Genomic DNA, 27,393 nt, shown 5'->3' with positions numbered 1-27,393 from the left:
GAGTAGGTATATAATCATATCGATATTCCCACATTTGGATGTAATGTGACCAGAATCTTGGCCAATCCGTATGCAATTACCGTAGGTCAATTTTGTGATGATCATCCAACACTTCAGGTGCCACGGGGATCGGTTGTCGAAATCTAAATTACCGTAATACTCTGTCTGACTGGTGCATCTCTACGGTCGCATAGTTGACCACGCGACTTTCACGTGCCAAGAGTTTTGATTTTGGAAGTACTCATCCGAAATTATTGCCCGAATTGCCGGATCCTCGTATGGTGTTCATTCAAACTATATGAACATGATGGAAATATTAGTTATATACATAATACATAACACTAAATACCAATAAACTAGCTCATGATGAAAATATCAATTTTATTTAATACTTACTTGTACTTCCGACTTTTGGTCTAATAGAAGCCGTATATCTTCAAGAGAGCTAGGTAATCCAGCATAACTTGTCAGATGGTTCCACCTAATTAAATATTTTTTTAGCATACTATTATATTTTAAATCTACGTAATAATTGTAAAATCTAATATAAAATTTACCTCGTTATGAGTGGGAATGTATATGGGTGGTCCACTCGAGGACGTAAAAATGGAAAGCGAAACCATGCCCATGACTGCAGTAGTGGCAGGTAACCTTCGATTTTCACTTTATTCGGCCGCGTCGCCCCACACATCTCCCGGTACAGTGTTGCCAACACGGTCGACCCCCAACTCAATTCACCGGCTGCTCTAAAATCAACGAGTTTCAGCAGCCATCTTAGATGTACGAGGTTCTGTGACAAGTCCAGCATCAGATAACCTCTAATTATCTGAAGAATGTATGCCCGAGCATATCGAATTCTTTCTAGTTCGGTTGAATCATCATTCGGATCCAAGAATGTGTCTCGTAACCAGCCCATCTCGATCTGACCTCAGTTAATATTCTCTGGAATAGTGCCCAAAAGCTCGTAGCATACCGCTCACCAATCGCCAGATTGAACAGACCTGGTGACTGGGTACCGGTCCACCGGTAATCCCAATTGCAAATTCACATATTCCAAAGTGATAGTGCATTTTCCACATAGAAGATGGAATGTGTGCGTCTTGGGTCCCCACCTCTCAATCAACGCACTGATAAGTTTCGGGTCCAACTTGCATCCCCAGCCTACCGTCGCCACGTGCCAAAAACTCGCTTCCCGCAGGTAATTCTCTACCAATGGTGATGGAGGACCATGCATATTACGGATACAGCATTGCAATATCCGATCTTCAGACTTTTATAAAAAATAAAAAATTTATAATTATTTAAAATTGCATAAATAAAAAATTCTTAAATAATATTTAAAAATTAAATTTAACACTTACCATTTTCATTTGTTCGACGGATAAGTGCTTGTCATCAAGACGAATCAATTCTCTGGCCATTGCTAAATTCGTACAAATTTTTACAATTTAAAAAAATTCAAAAAAATAAAATTTAAATTTTTTTTAAAATAATTAAAAAATTAAAGCTCTTTTAAATAGGGATTTGAGAGAAATTTGAGAGGAAATTGAGAGCAAATTGAGATTAAGTAAGGATTTGAGACGAAATTGAGACCAAATTGAGAGGAAATTGAGAGGAAATTAAAGAAATGATTTATTTGTGAAAAAAAATGAAAGCTGGGGGGTTTTATAGTTTTTTTTTACCGTTGGGGGGTCACCAACGGTAAAAAAAGTAGCCGTTGCTACTGTTCACGCGCGGCCAAAACGCGTCCTTGAGGGCGCGCTTTGTTGCCACGTAGGCAAAGCGCTTCCTTGAGGAAGCGTTTTCCTGCCACGTCCCCTGACATCGCACTGGCGTGGACGCGCTTTCGGGGAATTGGGCCAATCCGGTAATTAATTTATTACCGGGCCCATTTCGGTAAATTTTTTAAAAATTGGGCTTTTTTAGTGTTTTTCCCTCAGTTTACTATTATTAATATTTTTTTGTCAAAATTTGTTAAATTGACATGTTCATTAAACTATCTTTTATAATGTGACATGTGATTGATGGAAAATAAACATATTAAAGGGCTAATTTGACATTATTGTTGTTGCAATTGAGAAGTGTTTTTGAAAAGCATGATTTAAAAAAGTGTTTTTGGAAAGTATTGTTTGAAACTGAATTATGGGTGAAAAGTGTAGTTTCTTAATTTAAGGTGTTTGATATTGCTTAAAAGAATAAAAATTGTGAGAAGTTAAAAGTATCCATTTTAGACATGATGTTAGAAATTATATAATATAATATTTAAATGATTTAATATAATTATACATAAAATATATATTAAATATTTTTAATAATTAATAAATTATTTGTAAATTTAATTATACATGAAATATTTTAAATATAATAAAAATAATATTTAAAATAGTTACTACAAATAACAATATTTTAACGGCTTAATGATAAATTTGGCCACTAACGTTTGCATGTTTTCTCAAAATGACCCTAATTGTATTTTTGAGCCATTTTAGATCATCAATCTTTGTTCTTTTTCAATCGCTTTTTTAATGATTTAATGAATAAATTTAAGGTTTCAATATTTGTTTTCTTTCAAAAGGTTTCAATATTTCATACGTTCTACTAAAAAGTTTTTCTCTGAGAATTTTTTTAGATAATTACGTTTATTTTATTTAAATTAAGATTTTTTAAATTTAATGTATTGTTTATTTATTTTATTATTTCCTACATGTAATTATCTTATTAGGTTATCTAAGTAATAAATTATATCTCATTAAAAATATTCCACATATGAAATTCCACATCATCCTGTTAACTTTTTAGTGGTATTTTCATTAAATTTATTAGAAAAACAGATTGAAAAAAAAAAGAACAAACATTGATAGCCAAAAAAGGCTCAAAAATACAATTAGGGTCATTTTGACAAAACATGCAAACGTTAATGGCTAAATTTATCATTAAGCCTATTTTAATAATTTATACTTTAAAACGCAAAAATCAAAAGCACCTAAACCCAACTTTTGTGTTTGGGTGGAAAAATGTCCCAAATGTGTATTCCCAAACGTAACTTAAGTTGACAAATTTTGACGAAAACTACCAATGACGTAATAATGATTGGACTAAGATTTTTGGATTAACAACATATTTTAAAAATTTTAAGGAAAATGTTTTAAGTATATTTTAATAAATTTTAATTAATTAAAATATTTAAAATAATTGTAGTCAAGTTTAAAATTTAGGTTTAATGCATAATTTGGTACTTGGGTTTGGCTTCCTAATATAGTATTGTGTATTTTTGGGTCTAATTGAAACATGTATTTGACAAAATTTTGGTACATGAAGATAACAATGCTAACTTTTAGTGTTCGATTTAAGTTTTAGATGTGATTTGATGAAAATTCATAATTAACTAATAATATTAGTAATTAACTTTCATCAAATCAACCCAAAACATAATTAAATCACATTCATAGACTATATTTGACAATTAAATGCAAAATTAAGTAAACTCACAATTAACACTAAATCTATTTTATTAACAAAATTATGATAAATTCAAATTTAATAATATTAATAATTAACTTTCATCAAATCAACCTTAAAATCCGGACTAAACACTAACAATTTAACATTTTTACTTTTAAGTACCACAATATATAATTTTATTAAATACAGACACTAAATTAAACCAAAAATAGTACTACATTAACAAAATGTCAAACTTGACTATTTCAATAAATTGATTGGGAGAATAAGTTTAACATTTTTAAAAATAATTTCAAATTCTATCTTGAGTCAAATATCCAAATTCTATTAATTATGTTATTTTCTTTTAATGCACTCTAATAAATGAAATTTACCCTTTATCGAATTTTTTTTCTTTTTTTGGTGGAAAACATAAAAATAGAATTACATCAAGTTGAATTGAACAAAAACATCATTAGTCTTATCTTGCCAAAGGAGCTCTAAGATTTCAATTGGGGTACTATCATAAATTTGAATACTTGATTTCCCCGCTAGACTCAGTTTTGCCAAACAATCTGCAACTTTGTTAAAATCTCCAGGGACATATCGGATGCACCATTGCCCTTATGTTTCCATAATTCTTTGAACTCTCCTTATTACAATAATACCATATGCTATCATCAAATTTTCTTGTACGACCTTGGAAACCTCCAAATTATCTGTCTGAATCGTGGCCCTTTTAAATCATTTACTGAGCATCATAAGTAAACTATCCAAGATTCCCTATAGTTCCACTTCGAAGACTGAACATAGTCCCACGAAATAATTAAACGCCAAGATCCAATTCCCCTGTTGATCATGTAAAACACTCCCAGCAGAAGCACTTCCATCACTACTAACAACTACACCATCAGTGAAAAAATTCACCCATGTATTGATCATGGGTATCTGAGAAGCAATACTTTGAGGGGAGAGTTGATTGCTTCTGTGATTGAGATCAAACTGCTGCACCCGACTAATGGAAGCCTTAACAGTCTCAGTAGTCGTCCAAGTGATGTCTTCAAAGATGAAAAGATTCCTGCTTTTCTAAATACACCAAGCAATTAGATCGAAGAGACAAAATCAAATTACCTCTCGTTCAGATAGTCGCACATGAGAGCCAAGATTAGGCCTAAAAGAAACATTAATTAATTATGCTTTGGGTTAATTGCATTAATATATAAAAATACAAGTATTCATTTTTTTTACTAAAAACAAACAATTCTATCAAAATTAATCTACAATTTTGAAAGTATCATTTTATTAAATTAAGTTTAATTAATTTTACTTTTAACTATCTATATTATTATTATTTAAGTGTTTTTCTATGTCACGTTCAAGCAGATTACCAACTTGATTAAGAAATTATGAATAGAGGTGAACAAAATCCGATTCGATTTGAAAATTTTGATAAAAATTCAAATTTTGAATTAAATAGTTCGAGTTATTCAGATCAATTGAATAAAAATCAAATTTTTGGTTTAACTTGAATATTAATTACACAATTCGAGTTAACCAAAATCGAATAAAAAAATAGGCAAAACTATGTTGTTTTGATAAATGTTTACATTTTCTAAAGTTAAAAGTCAAAACCATTAAGTTAAAAGACAACCATTATATTGTTTATGTAGTTAAATAATATTGTACTTTGTCTACTAGTTAAATAATCGGTCCATGTAAACGTAATATTGAGTATAAATAATAGGATTCGTTAACTCGACTTGATTTGACTCGAAATTTTTTTACTCGATTCGATTTGATTCGAAAAATTTTAAATTGAGTCCGGTTGCTAAAATAGAATTCATCAACTTGACTAACTGGAATTTTTTGACTCGACTCGATCGAATACTCACCCCTAATTACATATATGTCTTTCTGTAATTAAAATATGTTATATTATTTGAAGGCATTTTAGTTTTTTTAATAAAAACTAATTAAAATATACATATGGTGGGATTTAAACCCGCTCCAATTGGATTAATATTTATTGATTAAAAATATCATGTACTATTTAATAGAATTAATATTTTTATGATTTTACAAGTAAAATATTTTGTTTGGAGTTGAAAAAATATTCATATAATTTTTAAAATTAAATACAAACTCTTGGCATTGTTTATTTTTAATAATACAAAATTAATTTAATTCATTTAATATTGGAAGGATTAGTTTGATTTAATCCATATAATATATATGTAAATATTGAGAATTAAGAAAAAAGATTAAATTAATACAATGTTTAAACATTGAGTTATAGCTATAATAAGATTGGTTGAGTCTGGGAGTGAATAAACTGAATAGCTTGGGGACTCGAGAGTTTAAATAGAACTAAGAATGAACTCGCCTTATTGATCGTGAAGAGTAACGGACATGTTGATAAAAAAAAAAGTTATTAGAATGTTGTCACTTTGCCCATTTGTAATACCGTCCTTGCATTTGTCTCTGTTAAAAAATAAAAATGGAAACAATATACCAAAAGACCCAAATTTTCAAAATAACAATTAAATTCCTCAAAAATAAAAAAATCATTTCATTAATTCAACCAAATTTCAATTCTAACAACTTCAATTAAAAAAAAAGTTTGAATTTGTTTCATCAATGGCAGTTAACTGAAGCTAACAAAAAAATTATTCAGTTATATCAAGTTATTAATCATTTTAAATATATATATATATATTAAAAAAGTAATGTATTAAATTATAAATATAATTTTTAATAAAATATTTTATTTCTAATTTACACATTATGCATTGAATTATATCTTTATGTAAAAATAGAATAAAATTAACTCGATATGTAAACATTGAAGATTAAATTTGTTATTATACTATATTTAAAAGTTATCTCATTATTTCTTTATTAACTATTTAACAACAGGCGACCAAATATACAATTATTTTATAATTTGGATGAAAACAATATTAATAATATAATTTACCTTATTTAAAAAAATCAACCATCTATTTATATTAAAAATATATAAAAATTAATAACAAAGAAAAAAGATAAAGTTTTAGAAAAAAATGCACGCCACGTTATTTAATTATATTAAAATATTTTTATGGAAAATAAAAATATTTTAAGTTAATGTTTGGCTGTAATTTCAAAAATTAGCATTAATATGAGTTTAGGTTATTTAAGGATTTGGTGTTTTGGATAATTTCTTATTTCCGAGCTGTCAATCATTTTTCTTCTCGTTCCCGTTAGCCCCCCACGAACTTAGGCAAAGCAGAGGCTAGAGAGATGTCGGCGGCGGCGGCGACGAGCCGAGCGACTCGACGGATGGGAGCCGAGGATGAGAAGCTAGTGTTCGAAACGACGGAAGGAATCGAGCCGATATTAAGTTTCGATCAGATGGGACTAAAAGACGATCTCCTCCGTGGAATCTACAATTACGGCTTCGAAAAGCCATCTGCTATCCAGCAGAGAGCCGTCATGCCGATAATCAATGGCCGCGACGTCATTGCCCAAGCTCAGTCTGGTACCGGTAAAACCTCCATGATTGCCCTCACCGTTTGCCAAGTGGTTGACACAGCTAGCAGAGAGTACGTTTTAATTTTAAATCGTTTACAAGAAAGAGAGAGTCGTTTTTCTGTTCATTTAAATGTGTTGCGATGTCGATTTCGTGCGTTATTTTGTGAAAGCTTTAAATCTTAGACACCTGATTGCTAAACCCTAAATTTGAAATAGATTGGAGAAAAATTAGTCGGTTTCTGTTGATTTAAATGCGTTGAAAGCCTTAATAGTTCTTCGCGAACATAATGGCTAAATCCTGAATTTGAAACACATTCGAGAAAAATTAGTCGATTTCTGTTGCTTTAAATGTGTTGAAAGCCTTAATAATTCTTCGCGAACTTAATGGCTAAATCCTGAATTTGAAACACATTCGAGAAAAGTTAGTCTTTTTCTGTTGATTTAAATGTGTTGTGATATCGATATCGTACACTTTTTTGTGAAAGCTCTAATTCTTAGATACCAGAATGCTAAAACCATAATTTTGAAACACATTCGATAACGATGTGAAAATGTGATACTTTTGGAAATGGTAAAATTCTGTTACAGGCTTACAGCCTTGAGCTGACACTTCAAATCTTGTGATTGATTCCCTAGAATTAATTGGAAATTTATTTTTTATATAGTTTGAAGCATGAATTGTCCTTGCATCTTCAGTTTTCTTTATATTGTGAACTGGTTTTATTTCAGGGTTCAAGCATTGATCTTGTCACCCACGAGGGAACTGGCTTCACAAACGGAGAAAGTGATACGGACAATTGGTGATTTCATGAACATACAAGCGCACGCATGTATTGGAGGCAAAAGTGTGGGTGAAGATATAAGAAAGCTAGAAAATGGAGTTCATGTAGTGTCGGGAACACCTGGTAGAGTTTGTGATATGATCAAACGAAGAACCCTACGTACAAGGGCTATTAAACTATTGATTCTTGATGAATCTGATGAGATGTTGAGCCGAGGGTTCAAAGATCAAATTTATGATGTTTACCGACATCTTCCACCAGAACTTCAGGTACCTTCCTCAATTTCTTAAGAAAGCTAGAAAATTCCTTGCTGTTTTCTTGCTTGCTTTTACAATTTTAGAATCTATTTTGAGTTGTCTTGCTGCTGTTATCTTGCAACATTCTTGTTGCTTTAGTTAGACCTATCAATTAGGCGGGTTGGGTTTGTTTCCAGTCAGGTGAATTTGAGTCGGATCAATATGGAATTTAAAAATTTCATGTTATTACGGGTTTAGATCAGTTTCAGATTTTGGTTTATTTCAAATTCGAATTATGTTGAGTTTGAGCAATTAGAGCTTGCTAATTGGTTTTTCAGTTCAGGTTTCATTCGGATTTGACACTCCAGTTTGGGTTGGATGGAGCCGGGTTCTTTTACTTTTAATGGTCAAATCAGGTTGGGTTGAGTTTGGATTTGAATTAGTTAGGTTGGGGTTTTGGGTTCGGTTTAGAATGGATAGGTCTAGCTGGAGGATGTCTACAAGCTTTTTTCTTTTCTCTTTCTTTATCCTTTACTGATTTTTATGTTGTTGAACTTGATTTCTATTAATGAATTCTTGTAGGTTTGTTTGATATCTGCTACCCTCCCTCATGAAATATTGGAAATGACGAGCAAATTTATGACTGATCCTATAAGGATCCTCGTGAAGCGTGATGAATTGACTCTGGAGGTAATCAAATGCTATTATGCTAATGAGATTTTCACAGCTTCTACTTAGAGGATTTGATGCAAGCATATCTTCTGTTTTTCGTTATTACAGGGAATTAAGCAGTTTTTTGTAGCAGTTGAAAGGGAAGAGTGGAAGTTTGATACACTATGTGATCTTTACGACACGTTGACAATCACTCAAGCTGTTATTTTCTGCAATACAAAACGAAAGGTCTCTTCTGGAGTCTCTAAGCATGTATTTTCAGATTTGCTTTTCGACATAGGAATAAAATAAAAAGCTTCTTTAACTGTGTTCTGAAGTAATTCTTTTATTCAAGTTCTTGGATTTCATGCTTTGATCTTGACGCTTGTCTTTGTGATTTCTGCATTTGAAATAGGTCGATTGGCTAACTGAGAAGATGCGTAGCAATAACTTTACGGTATCCTCAATGCATGGAGATATGCCTCAGAAGGAAAGAGATGCGATTATGGCTGAGTTTCGGGATGGTGCAACCCGTGTTCTTATCACTACAGATGTTTGGGCCAGGGGACTTGATGTTCAGCAGGCAAGTCTTTAGGAGTGCTTTCGATGTCCCCTTTTCGGATGTACTTTTGCTTCTAGTTGAGTTGTTTAATATTTTTAGACATGAACACATAGTTTGATGTTCAGTGGTGGTAATGGAACCGGAATGCATGGGTCTACTTCCCGTGTAGCGCGGGCATAAAATGCCCTTGAGATTAAGGTTACAAAAGATATGAGTGCGTATAATGTGCTTATTTTTCTATGATTGAAATTTTACTAAATTTACCTTCTTGTCTCAGGTGTCTCTGGTGATCAATTATGACCTGCCAAACAATCGAGAGCTTTACATCCATAGGATTGGACGTTCTGGTCGATTCGGACGAAAGGTAATTTCTTTTGCTATTTAAGATCCTATTCCCACTTTCAAGTGGAAACGGTTACTGTATGTTCTGACTGTATTGTTGCTTCGCAGGGTGTTGCTATTAATTTCGTGAAAAGCGATGACATCAAGATTCTTAGAGACATAGAGCAGTACTACAGTACCCAGATCGACGAAATGCCAATGAATGTCGCGGATCTGATATGAGAAATGCTTTCATAAGTGCTTGGATCGGAACTTGAAGGGTACGGTTGAACATTTTCCATGGTGTTGGTGTAATCGAATCATCTATCTAGTTGCATATTTGTGTGTGATTGGGTTTGTATGCTACGCGGAGGTCGATTAACTGAATGCTTGTCGTAACAGAGTAAGCATTTAACTATCAAAACACAGTGATTGTCGTGCATTTCTCTTCACTGTTGTATGTATTTGTAGTTGGATTGCTCAAATTTCTGGAGTTTTATTTATTATTACCAAGAGTTTGTTAGGGATTTTAAAGGGTTTTGAAGTCTCATCCCACTTCTTCACCATTTATTTTTATGGTTTTGGAGTTTGAATTTGTTCATATTTGTTTCTCAACTTTTTCTACTCCTCTATGCTTCATTTAAGAACATGACTTTGAAATCTTAGATTTGAATTTGATCTATTATATGAATTTACTTAGGAATTGTTATTATGAATATTATATTTATGTGTTATTTAATTTATATTATTTTTTAAGGTAAATTACACCAACAGTCACTTAATTTTGAGGTAGTTGACAAAACAGTCAATTTAATTTTAATTTAGTCACTCAACTTTTAAAAAATAACTAAACAGTCACTATCATTACAGACGTAACAAAAAGCTGATGTGGCCTGTTAACGCTTTCTGGTGGCTTGTTAACTTGCTATGTTGGTATGCCACGTGAAAATGACGAAAAAGAAAAAAAAAAGAAAAAACTCAGATCTGAAGAAAAAAAAAACAATGGGAAAGCTCTCTTTTTTTTTTCTTCTTCTCTGTGTTGAATGTTTTTCTTTTTCACCTTATTTGCTTCCTCTGTCTAATCACTTTGAATTGAAGAGAAGACTAAAAAAAAATTGAAACCAAAATTAAGATTTAGAAACTAGAAAAATACTAAAAACCCGTATCTTTCTCTCTTTCCCTTGCTTTATTCTTCTTATCGTTTGTTTTTTGTTCTGGTTACTTATGTATTGTTATTGACCAAAAATAGGCAAAGAAGCCTTTTTTTTTTCTTTTTTTGTGATTTAGTATTTCATGAAGAAGTTTATCTGTGGGACAAAGTTTAGCCTTGGAAAAATTAGTGAAGTATATATTTGGCTGTGCAAGTGTTGGGGGAGGTTGAAATTTATCCACAACAGCAGCAACTAAGGAAAGAAGAAGAATATTGGGGAAAAAAACCTTAACCTAGTTTAATGGTGGTGCAATTTTCTTCTGTTATTAGGATTTTTTTTTAATTTCTTCTTAAATTGGGTGGGTTTCCACTGTGGACATTAACTGGCCACGTCACTTATCCTATTAGGTCTATAACGGAAACTATTAGTAAGTGATTGATTTGTCATTTTTCGGTAACATCAGTGACTGTTTTGTTATTTTTTGAAAGTTGAATGACTGAATTGAAACAAAAGTGACTGTTCTATCAGGTACCCTGAAATTGAGTGACTGTTGATGTAATTTACCCATTTTTTAACGGCAAATTTTATTGTTGAACCCTTACAATACAAAAACTTGAAACGTCTCAAGACTCAAAACGAATAATGTAAAATATCAATAATTATATTTTATTCAAAAAATGTAATAATATGTAGTCGTATCATATAATGCTCATGGGTGATGCCATAGCATAATCATATCACAATTTATAATAGCGACTTGCCCTTTTTATTTAACATGCCAAAAGTTCGATTGTTGGAACAAAATCTATAAGCGAAAGACCATGTGACTAAATGGCAACCCAGCTTTTGAAAGCCATAAATAGAACACAAGTTCTAACCAACTTGAGGTTATTATATAAAAAGATCTAATTCTTTCCTTCCCATCTTCCAATTCCCACATCTATGGCTTCCACAGAATGGTAGTTTCAGCTATCATTGATGTCACAACATAAGGATCCATGTTAGACGCTGGCCTTCTATCTTCGAAGTAGCCTGTCAGTGTAAATTGCATACATTACACGAATTGTTAAAAGACAGAAATTCAACTTAAAAAAAAAACAAAAAGCTCAACGTTTACTTGGAGATCCGTGAGTAACAAATATGTGTATGGTTTGATTTTTCTAAGTTTTTTTATGTATTTGTATCATTTCTGGAAGTTATGTTCTCATATTCATGAGTCAAACACGAGTATTTCAAAGAAAATGAAGCATCAAGGGATGTTTACCTTTTCCTGCCTTCTCGGTGTCACGGCCAACCCGGATAGAGGCTCCTCTGTTTGCAACGCCCTGGAGTTCGGATATTACAAGCACAATTAATCTTAATAATGAGAAAATGGAGATGTATTATTTGTATTAAAATACTGTAAACAAGGGAATATATATATTAATATATATTACATATACATAAGCGTGTAGCAGCAGCAGCAGCACATTTGTGGAAACATATATATATAATGTTAACTTACCCAAGAAAATGAATTGATATCTGCAGTTTCATGGCGACCAGTGAGGCGTCTGTCATTACCCTCTCCATAGGCAGCAATGTGCTGCTTGTGGCGCAAACCCAGCTTCTCGATTGCCTTCCTAATCACATTAATGCCGCCATCATTTCTCATCGACTTGGTGCTGAAACCAATAGTTTAATTCAATCAATTAACTCGTCATTAATGGAACAGAATGAATCTATGTACTTAAAAAGTTTAGTGCTCGTTGATTTAGTATCTACCTATAGTTAGTATGAGCCCCAGCACCATTCCAGTCCCCCTGATGATAGAAGAGAAATGCAGACCAAGAAAAATAACTAAAAGAACTTAAAAAGGAAAAGAAAATTTGATGAATTTAATGGAAAAGGTTGTGTGAATAAAACAAACTGGAATTGGTTTGGGATCGAAGGAAAGAACAACGCCGGCGATTTCCGTGATTCGCTGTTCGAAAAATAATACCAAATATGTTATGTACATACATTAAAAGGGAAAATTCATTAGTACATGGATCATATATACCTCGAGTATGTATCTAGCAACCCATAATTGATCCCCTGCTGATATTCCAGTGGCAGGACCAACTTGGAACTCCCACTGTTTAAACCATTAGATCATTCATGGAAAATGAAGGTCCATAAAAAATAATAAATAAATAAAACATCCTAGCTTAATTTTTTAACGAAGTTTAAAACTCACCTGAGCAGGCATAACCTCACCGTTGATACCACTTATGTTTATGCCAGCATAGAGACAAGCTTTATAATGGGCGTCCACAATGTCCCTCCCAAAGGATTTGTCAGCCCCTACTCCGCAGTAGTATGGACCCTGAATGCATTGATACGATACTCGGTTTAGATGATGACATACGGTGAATCTGAATTTAAGGATTACAATGCACAGCATAATCTACTTTAACTAACGCCATCTTAGTCCAAGAATAGAGTAAAAACATTTGCAGTGTGTTATATGTACCTGTGGGCCAGGAAATCCTCCAACAGGCCAGCCCAGAGGCCACCTTGTATCTTTTTGAAGAAGAGTGTATTCTTGCTCGATCCCGAACCTGATTTCAGCCAATGAGATATAATACAAAGAAAAGGGAACGAAATGCAGCAACATTGACTTTTCCAAATATTAGCAATGTGAAATATATTATAGAGAGTAAGACACTATGGTCTTTAAATGAAGGTCTTTAACTCTCAACAAAGTATGTCATTGAACTCGATAAATGATAGAAAAACAATAAACTTAAGAATATAAAAGGAAATGAAATTGATAAATAAAGATTTGATAAAATTGTCAAAGTCACACACTGCAAAGAAAGTCCTTGTTGCTTTGTGTTACGGCATGATCCAACAAGCAAAGACTTTTAAGGCGAGATGAAAATGAAAGTCTGTGTTTTATTCGAAGAGTCACTTTTGAGCCCTGCCCAAACCCAAAATAAGTTCCTATTAAAAGGGCCATTAAGTTTAATCATTGGCCTACTTTCTATGCTTCATATGGAAATAATAACATTCAGGTTAATTATGTACCCACCATGTTCATATTAAATTAGATTAAATAAAAATATTGGGTTTTGAAAAATATATAAAATATGAACATAAGAGAATGTAGGATAGTTATTTAAATTACATAAAGAATAATGCTTATTGTACGTACAACCATTATATTCTATTTATTTGAATATGAAATTTTGGAAGGTGAGGTGAAGGCTCATTTTCTAATTCTGACCTTTTTAGTTTGCTGAAATCAACACACCAGTTAGCCACTCGTGACCAGCAGGTGGTGGTCTTATTCACTGGTTTTTATTATCAAGTTTGCTTTGACTTTAAAAAGTCAAGAGATTCCATGGATTTGGAAATGGTTTAGAAACCCTTCTTTTAAAAATAATTAAAGAAAAAATAATAAATAAATTTACCAAGGTTCTTCGGCAGCAACGTCAGGGTGATTAAAGATTTTGTCTGCATTGAATCTCTTGTTGGTGGGAATGGGATAGCCGGCTGGAGTATAAGTATCGCACATAACCTATTATCCATTTTGCACATTATTAAATAAAATATTATTATATTATACCTACTATGGCCAAAAAAAATGATAATTAGATAATTTTTTTAATTAAAAGTCACATTACATTTAAATTGAGTCCAAATAAGATACTACTGACAATCTTTATTTACGGTGGATATGAATAATTTAATTTCTTGAAAAAGTTATCCAAATTTTAAAAAGAAAATAAGTTCCTTTCTTAGAATATTTTAGCTTTCTTTTATACCAAATTAATAGGAAAAGGTTGTATGAGATAATGACGCACATCGTCATTCAGTATTCATTTTCCAATAGTTTAATGTCTCACTAATATTTTCATTCTAAATTTCAATATTTTCATCCTAAAAAATTTAAATTTAAATAAAAATTCTAAAACTAAAAATGAAATAACTGATGTGACATTCAACCATTGAAAAGATAATATCTATATTCTGTACAATCTAAAAACAATCCCCGTACTCTAATAAAGATTCCATTTGAATACATTTAATTCTATGTACAATAATAATAGCAATAGTAATAGAAATCTACTATGATGTTAATAGTAGTCGATTTATATGCAAATATTTTGCTAAAAGTATTATGCTATATTGTATTTTAGTTTGATATAAACTTTATTTTTATAATATCATTAATTAATGTAAGAATATTTTTCCTTAAAAACATCAAACTTTTTTAAATTAAACATCCCTCAAGTTTAATATGAACCATGAGATTTTGAGGGCGTATTCATTGACATTACGGCGTTTCCTTTTCCTCCATACTAATTAATGCAAACAACACAGAAAATCACGAGAGAAAAGGAAAGAATTAATTACCAAGATGTTGCTTCCTCCTCTAAATGGATCCCTGAATACGGCTTGAGGGCTGAGTAATTCAGTCAATTCACACCAAAACATAATAATCATTATTATTTTTATTATAATCAAAGGATATTCACTGAATCTTAATCGATAAATATGATCTAATGTAAAAGATCCAAGAAAAAAAATTAAATAAAACGTACCGAAGAATGACTTCGCTATCGTCACCAGGAGCCTGATCGGTGCTCGAACCATCAAAATTCCATAAGGGAAGTTTCGCAGGATCAGTCACTGGTTCAGGCAAAGTCTGTAAAAGCAATTCTTTATATAGTAAAACAATTTGAAAAATATTCAACAAAATTCAAAAGTTCGAACACTAAAAACGCACTCTAGCTTTGCTCCTCAAATCCTTACCGGATCCCCCGATCCTGAAATAGAATTAGAAAAATCGTTTCAAAAAAAAATACTGGAAATCATATTATATTATTCTGAGATTATAACATAAATGGAAGAGATCAGATTAAGCAACCATAAATATTCAGCTATAGACTTTCTGGTGGTTTCGTTGAGGTCGAATTTGATGAAATTGTTGATGAGAGACATGGCTACTGCAGAGTGTGTTTGGAGAGAAAGAAAGTTCAAGAGAAACAAATTGAGAGAGAAAATGGATGGAGAATTTTGATTGGTTAGTAGCTTTAAATAGAGGAAGATGGAAAGTTCTAAGAAAAATATATGGAAATAAAAAAGATACTTCTATTGGCTACGGAATCTTCAATGTAAAAAATGAGAGAATCAAGGTGTGTGCCAGTTGTGCCCGCCAATTCCATGCTTTTTCAAAATTGTTGGAAAACCCCTAAATGCTTATGGAAAGGGTAAATTCCACAAATGGTTACTTAATTTAAGTTAAAAGATTGAATTTCTAAAAAATACTCTTTTTTTTTAATTATTTAATTAGTGTTATGAATATCTTATTAAGTAGATATCTATCATGATCAAAATAAAGTTTTAATGTAGTTTAAATTCTAATAGTTATTAGAATTATATATATACTTTCTTTATATTTCTTATGCCTATAAATAGAGACTACGATAAAGCATTTTAATAATCCATTTTCATCAATAAAGTACATTCTCTATTGTTTTCATATTTTCTTTGTTCTCTCTCTTTATTTTATAACACGTTATCAGCACAATCTTACTCAAAGTGGTAGTTCCTTTTATTGACGATCAAATCTACTCTTCATGATTTTTAATATCTTTCACGGCAAGATGCAAAGGTTTTACAGGAAGTTTCTTTTGTTTAATGTTTCATATCTGATTATTATTATTTATTCTTCTCTAATTATACGTTATCATTGTTTTGATTAACTTATTTTACTTTTTGTTCTTAAGGATGGTGAAAGATTTGATATCGTTATCTATATGAAATCGAGAAGTAAGATTCACTCTTAAAGTTTGCTTTTGATATTTGCTTGGGGATGATCTATTTTCTTTATTATAAAGGATGTTTATAATCGCTACTTCTCATCCATGGTAATGTAAGTCAATCTAATCAACTTCTTTTGAAATTTGATTTGATCTCTATTAAAAGTTCAATTTATATAATTCACCATTCGTATCTCTATGAATTTATAAAACCCTTCACGCATTTAGTTATTGAGATTTTTATGTGAAGGTAAATATTTTTCATTTTTAATAGAATTGATTGGTTTAATTTTGATTTTGATTAAGATATATGATTATTATGCGGAATGTGAGTAAAAATACTTGTCATGGACTTTGAGATATTCACCCTATCTCGTGATAATTTCATATCATTGTAAAATTTGAGATGAAATTATGTTATAAGAGGTGGAGGTTAGAAAATGTTTATGTTTAAACTTTTATAGTTGTAAAGTTATTTTAATTTGACATTATAATATTTTGTATTTTGTTGTGGTATGGTATATAAAATATATATTATATAACCACAATGATTTATTAGTAACATGAATTTATTATTTGTTACGTTTAATATATGTTTTATTTATACCTATTCATTTTATTTCTATATGAATAAATAAAATTTTATTTAAAATAAGTTAAGCATTCATTAAGGTTATACAATAAAATGATTATATGCTCTTGAGGAGCTAATATTGCATCAAAGCTGTAAAAGCTCTTTAAGAGCTTATATTTTAGCTCATTGTGATGCAAAATTTAATAAAATATTGTTTTCAGATTAAGAATATATATGTTGAATAAAACTTTCATGTATTTTACATTAAAATCATATAAATAAATAACATGAGATACTCATGTATTTGTATTATACATATTCCCGAAGGAATACATTACACTATATGATTGAAATATCTAATTTGCTCCTACAGTAACAATATTGTGAAAATGACTTTAATAGTATTTTCGAACGGTCTCATACGTTCTAGTGGCTAAGCAAGATAATAAGTTACTAATGAAAAACTATGATATTCTTCCAACTAGTTTTGCTTCATTACCTGAAGTGAATGTAGCAGTACATAACAATTATGAAAAATGAAAATATAGAGATCGTGGTTGTTGTTGTAATTGATGATGTGATTGGAGACTAATCATGACAGCATGAATAGATAGACTTTGATTTGAAATCCACGCATGTTTTGCAATAATAATTATGAAATAAAGAATCAATGGAGGTGTTTAGAAGTCTATCCTACTAGATTTATTGCATTCCCTAAAGTGAATGCAAATATAAAGAAAATAAAAGATATAATCATGGACCACTAAAAATAGGAATATAGTAATTTATAAGAGAACAATGAAAGTTCTCAAGATAACTCTTTAAAAGGTAAAAATAACTTATGTTATCAATGTGATATGAAAGATTATTGGCCACATATGTGGCATATACCTAAATATTTTGTTTCTATTAATATTCTTTGAGGAAGAATATGAGAATGTAGTAATAAATTCTATCATTATAGATAAAAGTATTTATCTTATTTGGTACTAAAACAAACAAATATTATTCCAATATTTGATAGTACAAAATAGTTGAAAGTTCTAGAAGAGTTAATATATTAATATCTTGTGATGATTAATCCATTGGTTTTAAAATATATTTATAATGGATCTTATATTGAGACTGTGAATGAGGAAAATATTATATTTCATATGAATCATTATTACTATAAATATCTATTTTGAAAGGATGAAAAAGAAAGCATTGTGTTATTAATTTATATTTCTTTTATAATATTTGTGATATTTTTTGTCATCATCCCTATTAAGGGGTTGAAAGCAAAATAGTTGATGTGAAAGATCTATTTATGAGCAATAAAATATGATAATTCTATCTAAAGCTCGTTATGTTTGGATGCACCTGAAGTTGCAAATTTTTTTTTTTTAGATATTTGAAGATTTTGGCATATTCCTTGAAGCGAATATTGCATATAATTGTTTGGAAATTATATTTATTTTCTTGAGTTAGTGACATTATAATATTCACATTAATTTAGACATTTCAAGTAGTAAATGTCACAGAGCACTTATATGTGGATACAAAATAAAAAGAATGATAGTAAAATTATTTTGTTACAATTTAGTACAATTGAAACACATGTTAAAGTAAACCAGAAGTTTACTGATACAAATGCATTTACTAATTGGCGTGACCAATTAGACCATCCTGGATCATATATGATGCGTAAATTAATTAAGAATTCATATGGACATTCATTAAAGAACCGAAGATTCTTTAATTTAAAAGAATTCTCATATGTTGCTTATTCTCAATGAAAATTGATTATTAGAAACTCACTAGCTAAAGTTGAGATTTAATGTCTTGCATTTCTAAAATGAATATGGGCCCATTCATCCACCATGTGGATGGTTTTGATATTATATGATTTTGGTAGATGTATTTACAAAATAATCACATATGTTATCAATTTGCAACTTGTTGTTTGTAAGATTGTTTTTTAAATAATTAATTTCAAATTATGCAATTAAGACAATTCATCTTGCTAATATTGATAAGTTTATATCTCAATCTTTTATTGATTGAGTTTAAAAACTTTGTAAAAGTTTATGCATAATGGTTTAGAGAAATTATTGATTGAACACCTCTAATTAATGTCTAAACCATTACTTATGAGAACTAAACTTCCTATTTAAATATGAGATTATGTTGATTTACGTGTTGTATGCATCAAACCAATAAGTTATAAATACTCCCCATTAGAATTTGTTTTTGATTAAGAGCTAAATATTTCTTATCTTTGAATTTTTGTATGCGCGTATATGTTCCAATTGCTCCACCACAACGCACAAAGATGAGTTAATCCTCAAAGAAAGTTTGGAATATATATTAATTACAATTTTCTCTATATTATTAGATGTTTTGAATGTATTCAAGATTCAATTATGACATGATTTGTGATTACAATTTTGATTTGATAGTTTTCCCGACATTAGGGGGAGAGAAATAATAACTTGTAATGAGTTAGAGGGGGAGTAATTTGAACCAAAAGTTCAATAAGGATATATTACAAGTTAACTGTTAGATGTATTTATAAACTTAATGAGAATAACCAAGTGTTATATACCATCTAATATTTTAATTTGAATCAAAGTCCCAGTAGGACAATTAGTTAGAATAAATAATAGATTGATCGGTTTCGAAGATGAAAATTCTTCTAGATGATCATATAGTGGATATGGGTGCTCTAAAAGAGACTCAAGACATAACTAATAAGCAAAAGTTTAGAAGAGATTCAGGTACCTCAAATTGAATTTTAAAATAATGAAAATAAGAGATCTCGATAAGTTATGTCAATTCAAGAAAATGTGGAACCGAATAATAAAAGTGGTCGACAATGATTTTGCATGCAATATTATTATTAAAATAATGGAATAAAAGGAAGATCTTGAATAAATCTATTGATAAATATATATGGAATAAATTGATCAAAATAGAAAGATGCAACTCAAGTATAACTAAATTTGTGGAGTTTTTGGACTAGTAGTCTAAATATCTAAAGGTATAAAGCCGGTGAGGATACAATTGAAGTAGTTTTGAAAAAGTGGAATAAAAATATGAAGTTTTTAGCTAAGTCCTGGCATTGATTATAAAAAATATAATATTTTTTGTGGTGGATGCAATAGCTTTTAGATATATTATTAAATTGACAATTCATAAAAGATTTAACTTGAGTCTAATGGTTATTGATACAACCTTTTATGAATCACTATATAGTAAAGTTTATATTAAAATCCTTGAAGGATTTAGGATGCTAGAAGTACATTGAAATTCTCGAGAAATTATTCATTTATATGAATTGAAATAATTTGAACATATGTGGTAAATTTGACTTAGTAGTTGAAGGAGGATTATAAAATGATCCAAAATATCTATTTGTGTTTTTATAAAAGAATCATGATTAAAGTTTGTTATGATTATTGTTGAATCTCCTGAAGAGATCAAAATATATTTTCCTAAATTTCCCTCACTCATGACTTTTAAAAGAATGGTAATATGAATTCTTAGAAAATACATTCAAATAGTCATTTGAAAAACTAGTATTCAAGATTGAATACGTAGAATATGAGATGCTTTCATGAGGGGGAGTAAATACGCGTTGCACTCTTTTTCCCTTAATCAAGGTTTTGTCCGATTGGATTTTCTTGGTAAGGTTTTTAATGAGGTAGCATCTTATGCATATTATAGATTGCGTACTCTTTTTCCTTCATTAGGTTTTTATCCTATAGGGTTTTTCCTAATAAGATTTTAACGAGGCACATTATCTACTGATGGACATCCAAGGCGGAGTGTTATTAATATCTTATTAAGTGGATGTTCATTATGATCAAGATAAAGTTTTAATGTACTTTAAATTCTAATAATTATTAGAATTAGATCTCTACTTCTTTTATACTTCTTACGCCTATAAATAGAGACTCTGATGAAGCACTGTAATCATCCCTTTTGATCAATAAATTATATATTCTCTATTGCTTTCATATTTTCTTTGTTCTTTATTCTATCCATATCTCTTTATTTTATAACAATTAGGTCTTTTTTTGAAAAATGACAGGATTAGGTTGAAATAACGAAAACGTTTCCAACTGATTTGCAAGAAAACGCTTCTAACTAAAAGCGGTTCCCTTGTATTCCATTTTTTAGGGTTAGGTTTTTGTTTTCTTTAAGTATGGTTAGGATTATGGTTTTGTGGTTTTAGGGTTTAAGGTTTATGTTTTTGTAGTGTTTTGAGTTTTTTTTTAAATTTTTTAGCTGACATGACATGAAAACGCATCTAGTTGGACACGCTTTTAGTGTTTGTTTTTACAGTGCACTGAAAACGCCTCCTACGTGAAGTGTTTTCCCTCTAGCAGTTTCAACTCCCCACTAGCTTAGGAAATTTTTTTGAATCAATTACTTCTCACCTCTGGGTCTATAAAAGCATGGCTTTCAACATTGAGTCGCATAAGGCATTTATGAGTAAAAAATATTGTAAAAAGAACAAAAGAAAAGAAGTTCACACATAAGGCATGATTTGGAGCTACCACGCAATTTGTATCAAGTAAGGGTTGATTTTTTTTGTTTATATTTAATTACAACACTATTTTTCTATATAATGTTTTTGTTTCAAACATGTTGAACAAGTTATTTCGTTGAAAATGAGTGGATAAATTAATTTTATTGTTTATTACAAGTATGAAGTGCGTGACATTGAGAACGGGGTCGTTTTTTTAATCAAAGAACATAGCAAGATTGGCTTTTAACTCGACATACAATTACTGGAATTGTATGGAAGAATTAGGTGAAAAATCATTGAATCCAACCAGATGAGAGTATTGTCATTTAAATATCGATTTTGTGCTTCGGTTGACCTCGTCAGATATGACGATTTCGATATCAAAGGTACGAAGGGGTTAGAGGCGATGGTGCACACACATATTGACAGTGGATCGCCATTTCTTGAGTTATATGCAGAATTTGCAAGGACAGATGAAAGCCCTCAAAGGTCGACATATGTTTCAGTTCGAGAGGCTAGAACGAAAGAACAAGCTGAGAATCCAATGACATTGTTGTGCAGTGGTTCACCATTTTGTTAGAAAGTTCCCATTATGATTCCTAGAATCATCAATGGGAAGACACTCATCTGTTTTGGCCTAGATTTCAACCGCGATAGATAGAACACCAAACAGTCAGATTTTAGTGGTAACACAAAATATTAGACCCCTTCATGACAATCAATTAGAGGTTTTAATTTGAATTTTGGTCAACCGGTGTTCAACACTGGGAACACTTATAGGGGAATGGCATTAAGTCCTAGCACTATGTGGCAATTAGCAGGTGATTTTGGTTGTTTCAACAACTATACAATAAGGGATGATGTACTCCCTATGATGTCCATCGATGAGGGGACATCTAACCCTGGAGATGTTGGTGGGGTTGAGAATGAAGAGGACATTGAATTCGATGTCGATCCAATCTAAGAGCCTGGTGCCAGTGGTTCAAAAATTGCACTATTTTTTAAACCAGAGTTGGTTACTAGAAGATGACGATTTAGACGGTGAAGGTCTGAGTAAAGATGTTGAAGAAGATCCACAGTTCAAGGTATGCGCAATGTGATACAACATCAAGAATGGGGTAAACTTCCATATTGTTAAATCCTAATCTGACAAGTTTGAGGTGAAGTGCGCAATGCGAGACAACAGATGTGCATGAAAAATCATGGGTTCTATTAAGAAAAATATGAGGTTGTGGACCATAAAGAAATATATCGCTCCACATACATGTGTTTTCACGGGTACTGCATCAAGACTATTTGATATTTGGAGAGTTGAATTGTTAATTTTAACGTACTCGTGTTGTTGCATATATTTCACAGGATCATTCGAAAGTGGATTTGGAGATGATCGCAAACATAACACTACCTATTGTAAAAGTGAGTTTCGGGGTTGCTGTGCTGGTTTTAATTGCAAATATTTGTAGCCAATTCGATTTCATGTTGTCATTTCGTAATTTGTAAATCACAAAGCAAAATGCATTGGAGAATATGCATAATGGGTAGGATGCATCGTACAACGATTTATGGAAGTGGTGTTAGGTACTGGAGAGGTATTTTTCAGGTTGTGTAATCGATCTAGAAATCATGCCTACGTACTACAACGATCGGTTGCTCCATGGATGCTGAGTGGTCCATCGTTTCTTCTTAACTTTCAAGTAATGCTGACAGGCATTCCAGTACTGTAAGGCACTAGTACAAATTGACAGTACCTTTATATACAGGAGATATACCCATCGGTTGTTGTTGGCTATGGCATAGGATGACAATCGAAAAATCCTATCAATTGTATTTGCAATAATGTCAGAAGAGTCAGCAGACAATTGTGATTTCTTCCTGTCTAGGTTGATGAGGCATGTTTTCCCTCAACCCGATATATGTGTCATCTCCGACAAGGGACCTTGAATATTGGCTGCAATTGAACGGTAAGGAAGCCTTTGGAATTGCACACACCATAGGTATTGTCTAAGACATGTTGCGATGAACTACCACAGACAACACGATTCTATAGCTTAGTGCGCACAAACGATCAACATGGGTATATATTCGCCACTGTTTTAATTGTTTGATATTTAACTGGGCATGCAAGTTTAGGCATTATGTATTAACTATTCACTTTTCTCAACAGGGTAGGAGCTCTTCAAACACCATTTCCATGAAATGTTGGAAAACTTAGGGCAATTAATAGTGTCGGGGTAAGGTACCTTTCCAACATACCCTTCGATCAGTGGACACACTGATGAAATAACGAACGGACTTCCAGTCGATGCCTTAAAGATAGACAAACTATATGTCATCGTTGTCGTCTAAAACGTCGATGGCATCAGCATGTAATATGCCGAGGACGGAGGTCCAAAAACAAAATCTAACATCAAAGTAGAAGCAGAAAAATATGGTGCAATATGTGTTGCTTGTGTAAAAATGACGGGGTTAGTATAAGCACCAAAATAAGTCGAGTCATACTAATCTGGAGGTGGTGCGACCCTCTGTGTTAGTTCTTGCATAGGTGTAGACGATGGACCCGCCTCAGAAGCTCTGCCTGACCTTGGATACCTAGGCGCCCCTCGTGGCCTCCTCGTATGCGGTGGCCTACCCCTCACCTCTTTCGCTAGTAGATATGGCTTACCATGAACCTTAAATCATGGCATATACTCCAGATAGTAGGCTAACTTCGGAGCGGCAATGGTCTTGCAAATAGGTAAAAACTCATACCTATTGTTCCAAATGTTGATATATTACGTGTGGAATGTAGGTCAATGCACATCCGTTCTCCCCCGTAAGTTGCCAAAACCTGAATTGCTGAAACACTCTATTTGACTCGTGCATCTCCACATTAGCGTACACTACCAATGACACCTTGACATGCCAGATGTTGGGATTCACCAAGAATTCAGACGAGATGCATTCTTGAATTGTCGTATCGGAGTATGGCGTCTATTCAAACTATATTAAAATAATAAAAATCTTAGTTATATATACACTACTAATTTTTAAATCAACTATGTTAATATTATATAATTCAAATTTAAAAAATACATACATCCTCTTCCGAACGTTGGTCTAACAGAAGTTATATATCTTGAAGTGTTGGAAAATCGGGTTTAAAAAATGCAGCGAAAAATAAATTTATGGAAAAACCAAAGTTTTAAAAAAACAATTTCCAAAACAAAAACTTGGTTGTGATATTTAAAGTAATAAACACTTAATCAAAATTGTACCTTTTTTATTCGTTTAGGATGAACGCTTCGACTGAGTAGTCTTCTTCGCTATCCTCAAGCTCATGTCTTCCGAGTGTGGGCTCACTTTGAATAAAAAAATTCACAAAAATTACCAATAGTGTAATTTTATAATTTCTCTAAACTTTTGGGTCAAGTTGTAAATAAGAAAAATATCTCTAAAAATTTTCTGAAATAATTTCTTCAGAGAATTTTCTCTCTATGATTTTCTCTTTGAATTCAAGTGTATGTAAAATATTGACTCAATGCTCTCTTTATATAAAGAGAGTTTAGAGAGTTCAACTATGATTAAACTTATACTTTAATATTAAATTAATATAGTATTTATCAAGATAAATATTAGATTAAATTTAATATTAAATCTTATTAAATTAATAGAATATTTATCTACAAGATAAACATTAAATTAAATTTAATATTAAATTAATAAAATACTATTAAGATTAGTATTAAATTAGATATATTAAAATAATATTATTTTTGGAATAGTTAATCTTAAATTAAATTCTCTAATAAAGTCTTAGTAGGAGTGTAATTATTCCACTGCTCAACCACCAAAGACCTACCGTCGTCGACCATTTACCGGTCACCAGAATGCCGCCGTCGCAACCACTAGCACCCCGAGCTTGTTGAATTTCTATCGGCTTGGTTTGGGTAAGTGACGGCTTGGCCGGTCCAGTCCAGCCACTAGTTGAACCGTCGGCCCGGTTCGAATAGTTTTTGGGTCTTGGTCTCGATTTTTGGGCTCTCGGACCAATTTACAATCTTAGGTCCAATTTTCAAGTTCAATTACCCATTGGGCCAATTGTCTGACTTGAAAATTAATTTCCAAAAATATCATATTAATTTTAATTAATTTTATTAATTTAAATTTATTTAATCAAAATTAATTTTCCCCAAAATCACTTAGATTTTCCAAATTAACTTTTCAAGAAATTTCTTTAATCAAATTCTCTAGTTGAACAATTCTTACAATCCCCCAATTTAATTCCACATCGAATAAATCAACTCAATTATATTATTTCCAAAGTCGAAGAATTTTCTTTTGATTAAAATGCAGTCCAGACGAGCTTTTTATTGAGCTAGCGAAGGGACCAATCAGACATATATAATTAGGCTCTAGTAATTGCATATGTCCGAAAGCATCGTTCTGATAATTCGCAATTACTTAATCATGGAGTCAGTCCACAAGAAGTACCTCGTCATGTATGTGTTACCCTCATAAGATATCCTTGATTCCTTTGAGTTAAATCCGTTCACTCAATACAATCATTTATCTCATTGTCACCATTGTGTTTTCTTAATGATTAATATGATCACTGTCAACAAATGACTGTGATAAATTGCTCGTTCGAGAACGAGCAACTCGTGGCCACGTTTCATATTTATCAATCAACACAATGCCAATGAAAGGATATCGTTAACTCTTTAATTGAGCTATGAATTCCACTGTTGCTAGTAAAGCCATGCTATACACAAGTCATGTACCCAACATATCAGCTATTAGCTCAATCATCTTTAGAGCATAAGCCTCCACTTATATCAAAACACATGAGTTACATAAACATGGTCAGTGACTAACTCAGGATTTAGGTAAATCACACCATGAACGTCACAGGTGAATTAATTCACAAACAAATTCATAATTAATTCATCTTAGGTCCAGTCCAATGTACCATTCTGTCAATGAATACATCTATGTCTCTATCCGTGGAGTCAACTGCTCCACTAGCCAAGACTAGCCATCTCTTTAAATGGAATTGTATACGACATAATAATCCTTCTCAATATTTGAATCAAATGTTCACTTTGATTCTATTACGAGATTACAGACTCGTTTAATTTATCTACTGAAGTAAGTTGTCTTTCTCTCAATGTAAACGTTCTTACAATGCCACTTATCATCAGTTTAAACTTAGACAATCAATGAGCTAATATTTGATTGTCACAATTTTACTATGCATGCAAAATATGAAAGACAGAAATACAAAAAACATAATAGTGAAAAGTGAAATTAATTTTTTTATTTATTCATCGTTCAAATAAATAGAAAACAGTTATATGTTTACTATAATATGGACACATTTCCCAACACAAAGCTCTTCGGGTAGTCCCACGTAACTCGACCCATGGTTTCATCTATTGAAATAATATGTTAACACAATAGTTTAAAATTTAAATAATTTTATTATGGTAAATATATGATCTAATGAAATTTACCTTGTTACAAGTGGGAATATATAAAGGTAGTCCGCTCGAGGACATAAAAATGACAGTCGATACCTCGCCCATGATTGCAGTAGTAGCATATAACCACCGGTTTTGATTTTTTATACTTTTATCGCTCGACACATCTTCTGGTACAACATCGTCAATACGGCTAACCCCTAACTAAGTTCGCCCGCTTCTTTCAAGCCGACGAGTTTTAGAAGCCACTTTCAATGGACAAGATTTCGTGACTTATCGGGTATTAGGGAACCCCCGATAATCATAAGGATGTACGTCTGGGTGTATTGTTCTCTGTGGACCTTAGTCGAATCCTCATCAAGCCCACCAAAATTTCTTCTTAACCAATTCATATC

At 31.5% G+C, this 27,393-nt stretch overlaps 2 protein-coding genes across 2 annotated transcripts; one reads left to right on the top strand and one right to left on the bottom strand.

Moving 5' to 3' along the window:
• The first annotated feature begins 6,639 nt into the window (after positions 1-6,639).
• Positions 6,640-10,107, top strand: LOC105783103 (eukaryotic initiation factor 4A-3). The gene is made up of 7 exons (XM_012608316.2): positions 6,640-7,025; positions 7,684-8,005; positions 8,555-8,662; positions 8,753-8,872; positions 9,039-9,206; positions 9,463-9,549; positions 9,636-10,107. Exons 1-7 carry the CDS (start codon positions 6,724-6,726, stop codon positions 9,747-9,749), a joined length of 1,221 nt encoding a protein of 406 aa, XP_012463770.1. The 5' UTR covers positions 6,640-6,723; the 3' UTR covers positions 9,750-10,107.
• A 1,251-nt stretch (positions 10,108-11,358) lies between these two features.
• On the bottom strand, positions 11,359-15,700 carry LOC105784297 (glutamine synthetase nodule isozyme). The gene is made up of 13 exons (XM_012610142.2): positions 15,555-15,700; positions 15,414-15,453; positions 15,229-15,332; positions 15,041-15,089; positions 14,095-14,201; positions 13,152-13,239; positions 12,876-13,004; positions 12,699-12,773; positions 12,567-12,620; positions 12,422-12,459; positions 12,162-12,321; positions 11,922-11,982; positions 11,359-11,689 (listed from the first exon to the last, which is right to left on the bottom strand). The coding sequence occupies exons 1-13, from the start codon at positions 15,626-15,628 to the stop codon at positions 11,598-11,600; spliced, it is 1,071 nt and encodes a 356-aa protein (XP_012465596.1). The 5' UTR covers positions 15,629-15,700; the 3' UTR covers positions 11,359-11,597.
• Positions 15,701-27,393: the final 11,693 nt, after the last annotated feature.

The sequence above is a fragment of the Gossypium raimondii genome, chromosome 13 (assembly GCF_025698545.1).
Source record: "Gossypium raimondii isolate GPD5lz chromosome 13, ASM2569854v1, whole genome shotgun sequence".
NCBI classification, from domain to species: Eukaryota; Viridiplantae; Streptophyta; class Magnoliopsida; order Malvales; family Malvaceae; genus Gossypium; species Gossypium raimondii.
This window is presented reverse-complemented; position numbering and strand designations above follow the sequence as displayed.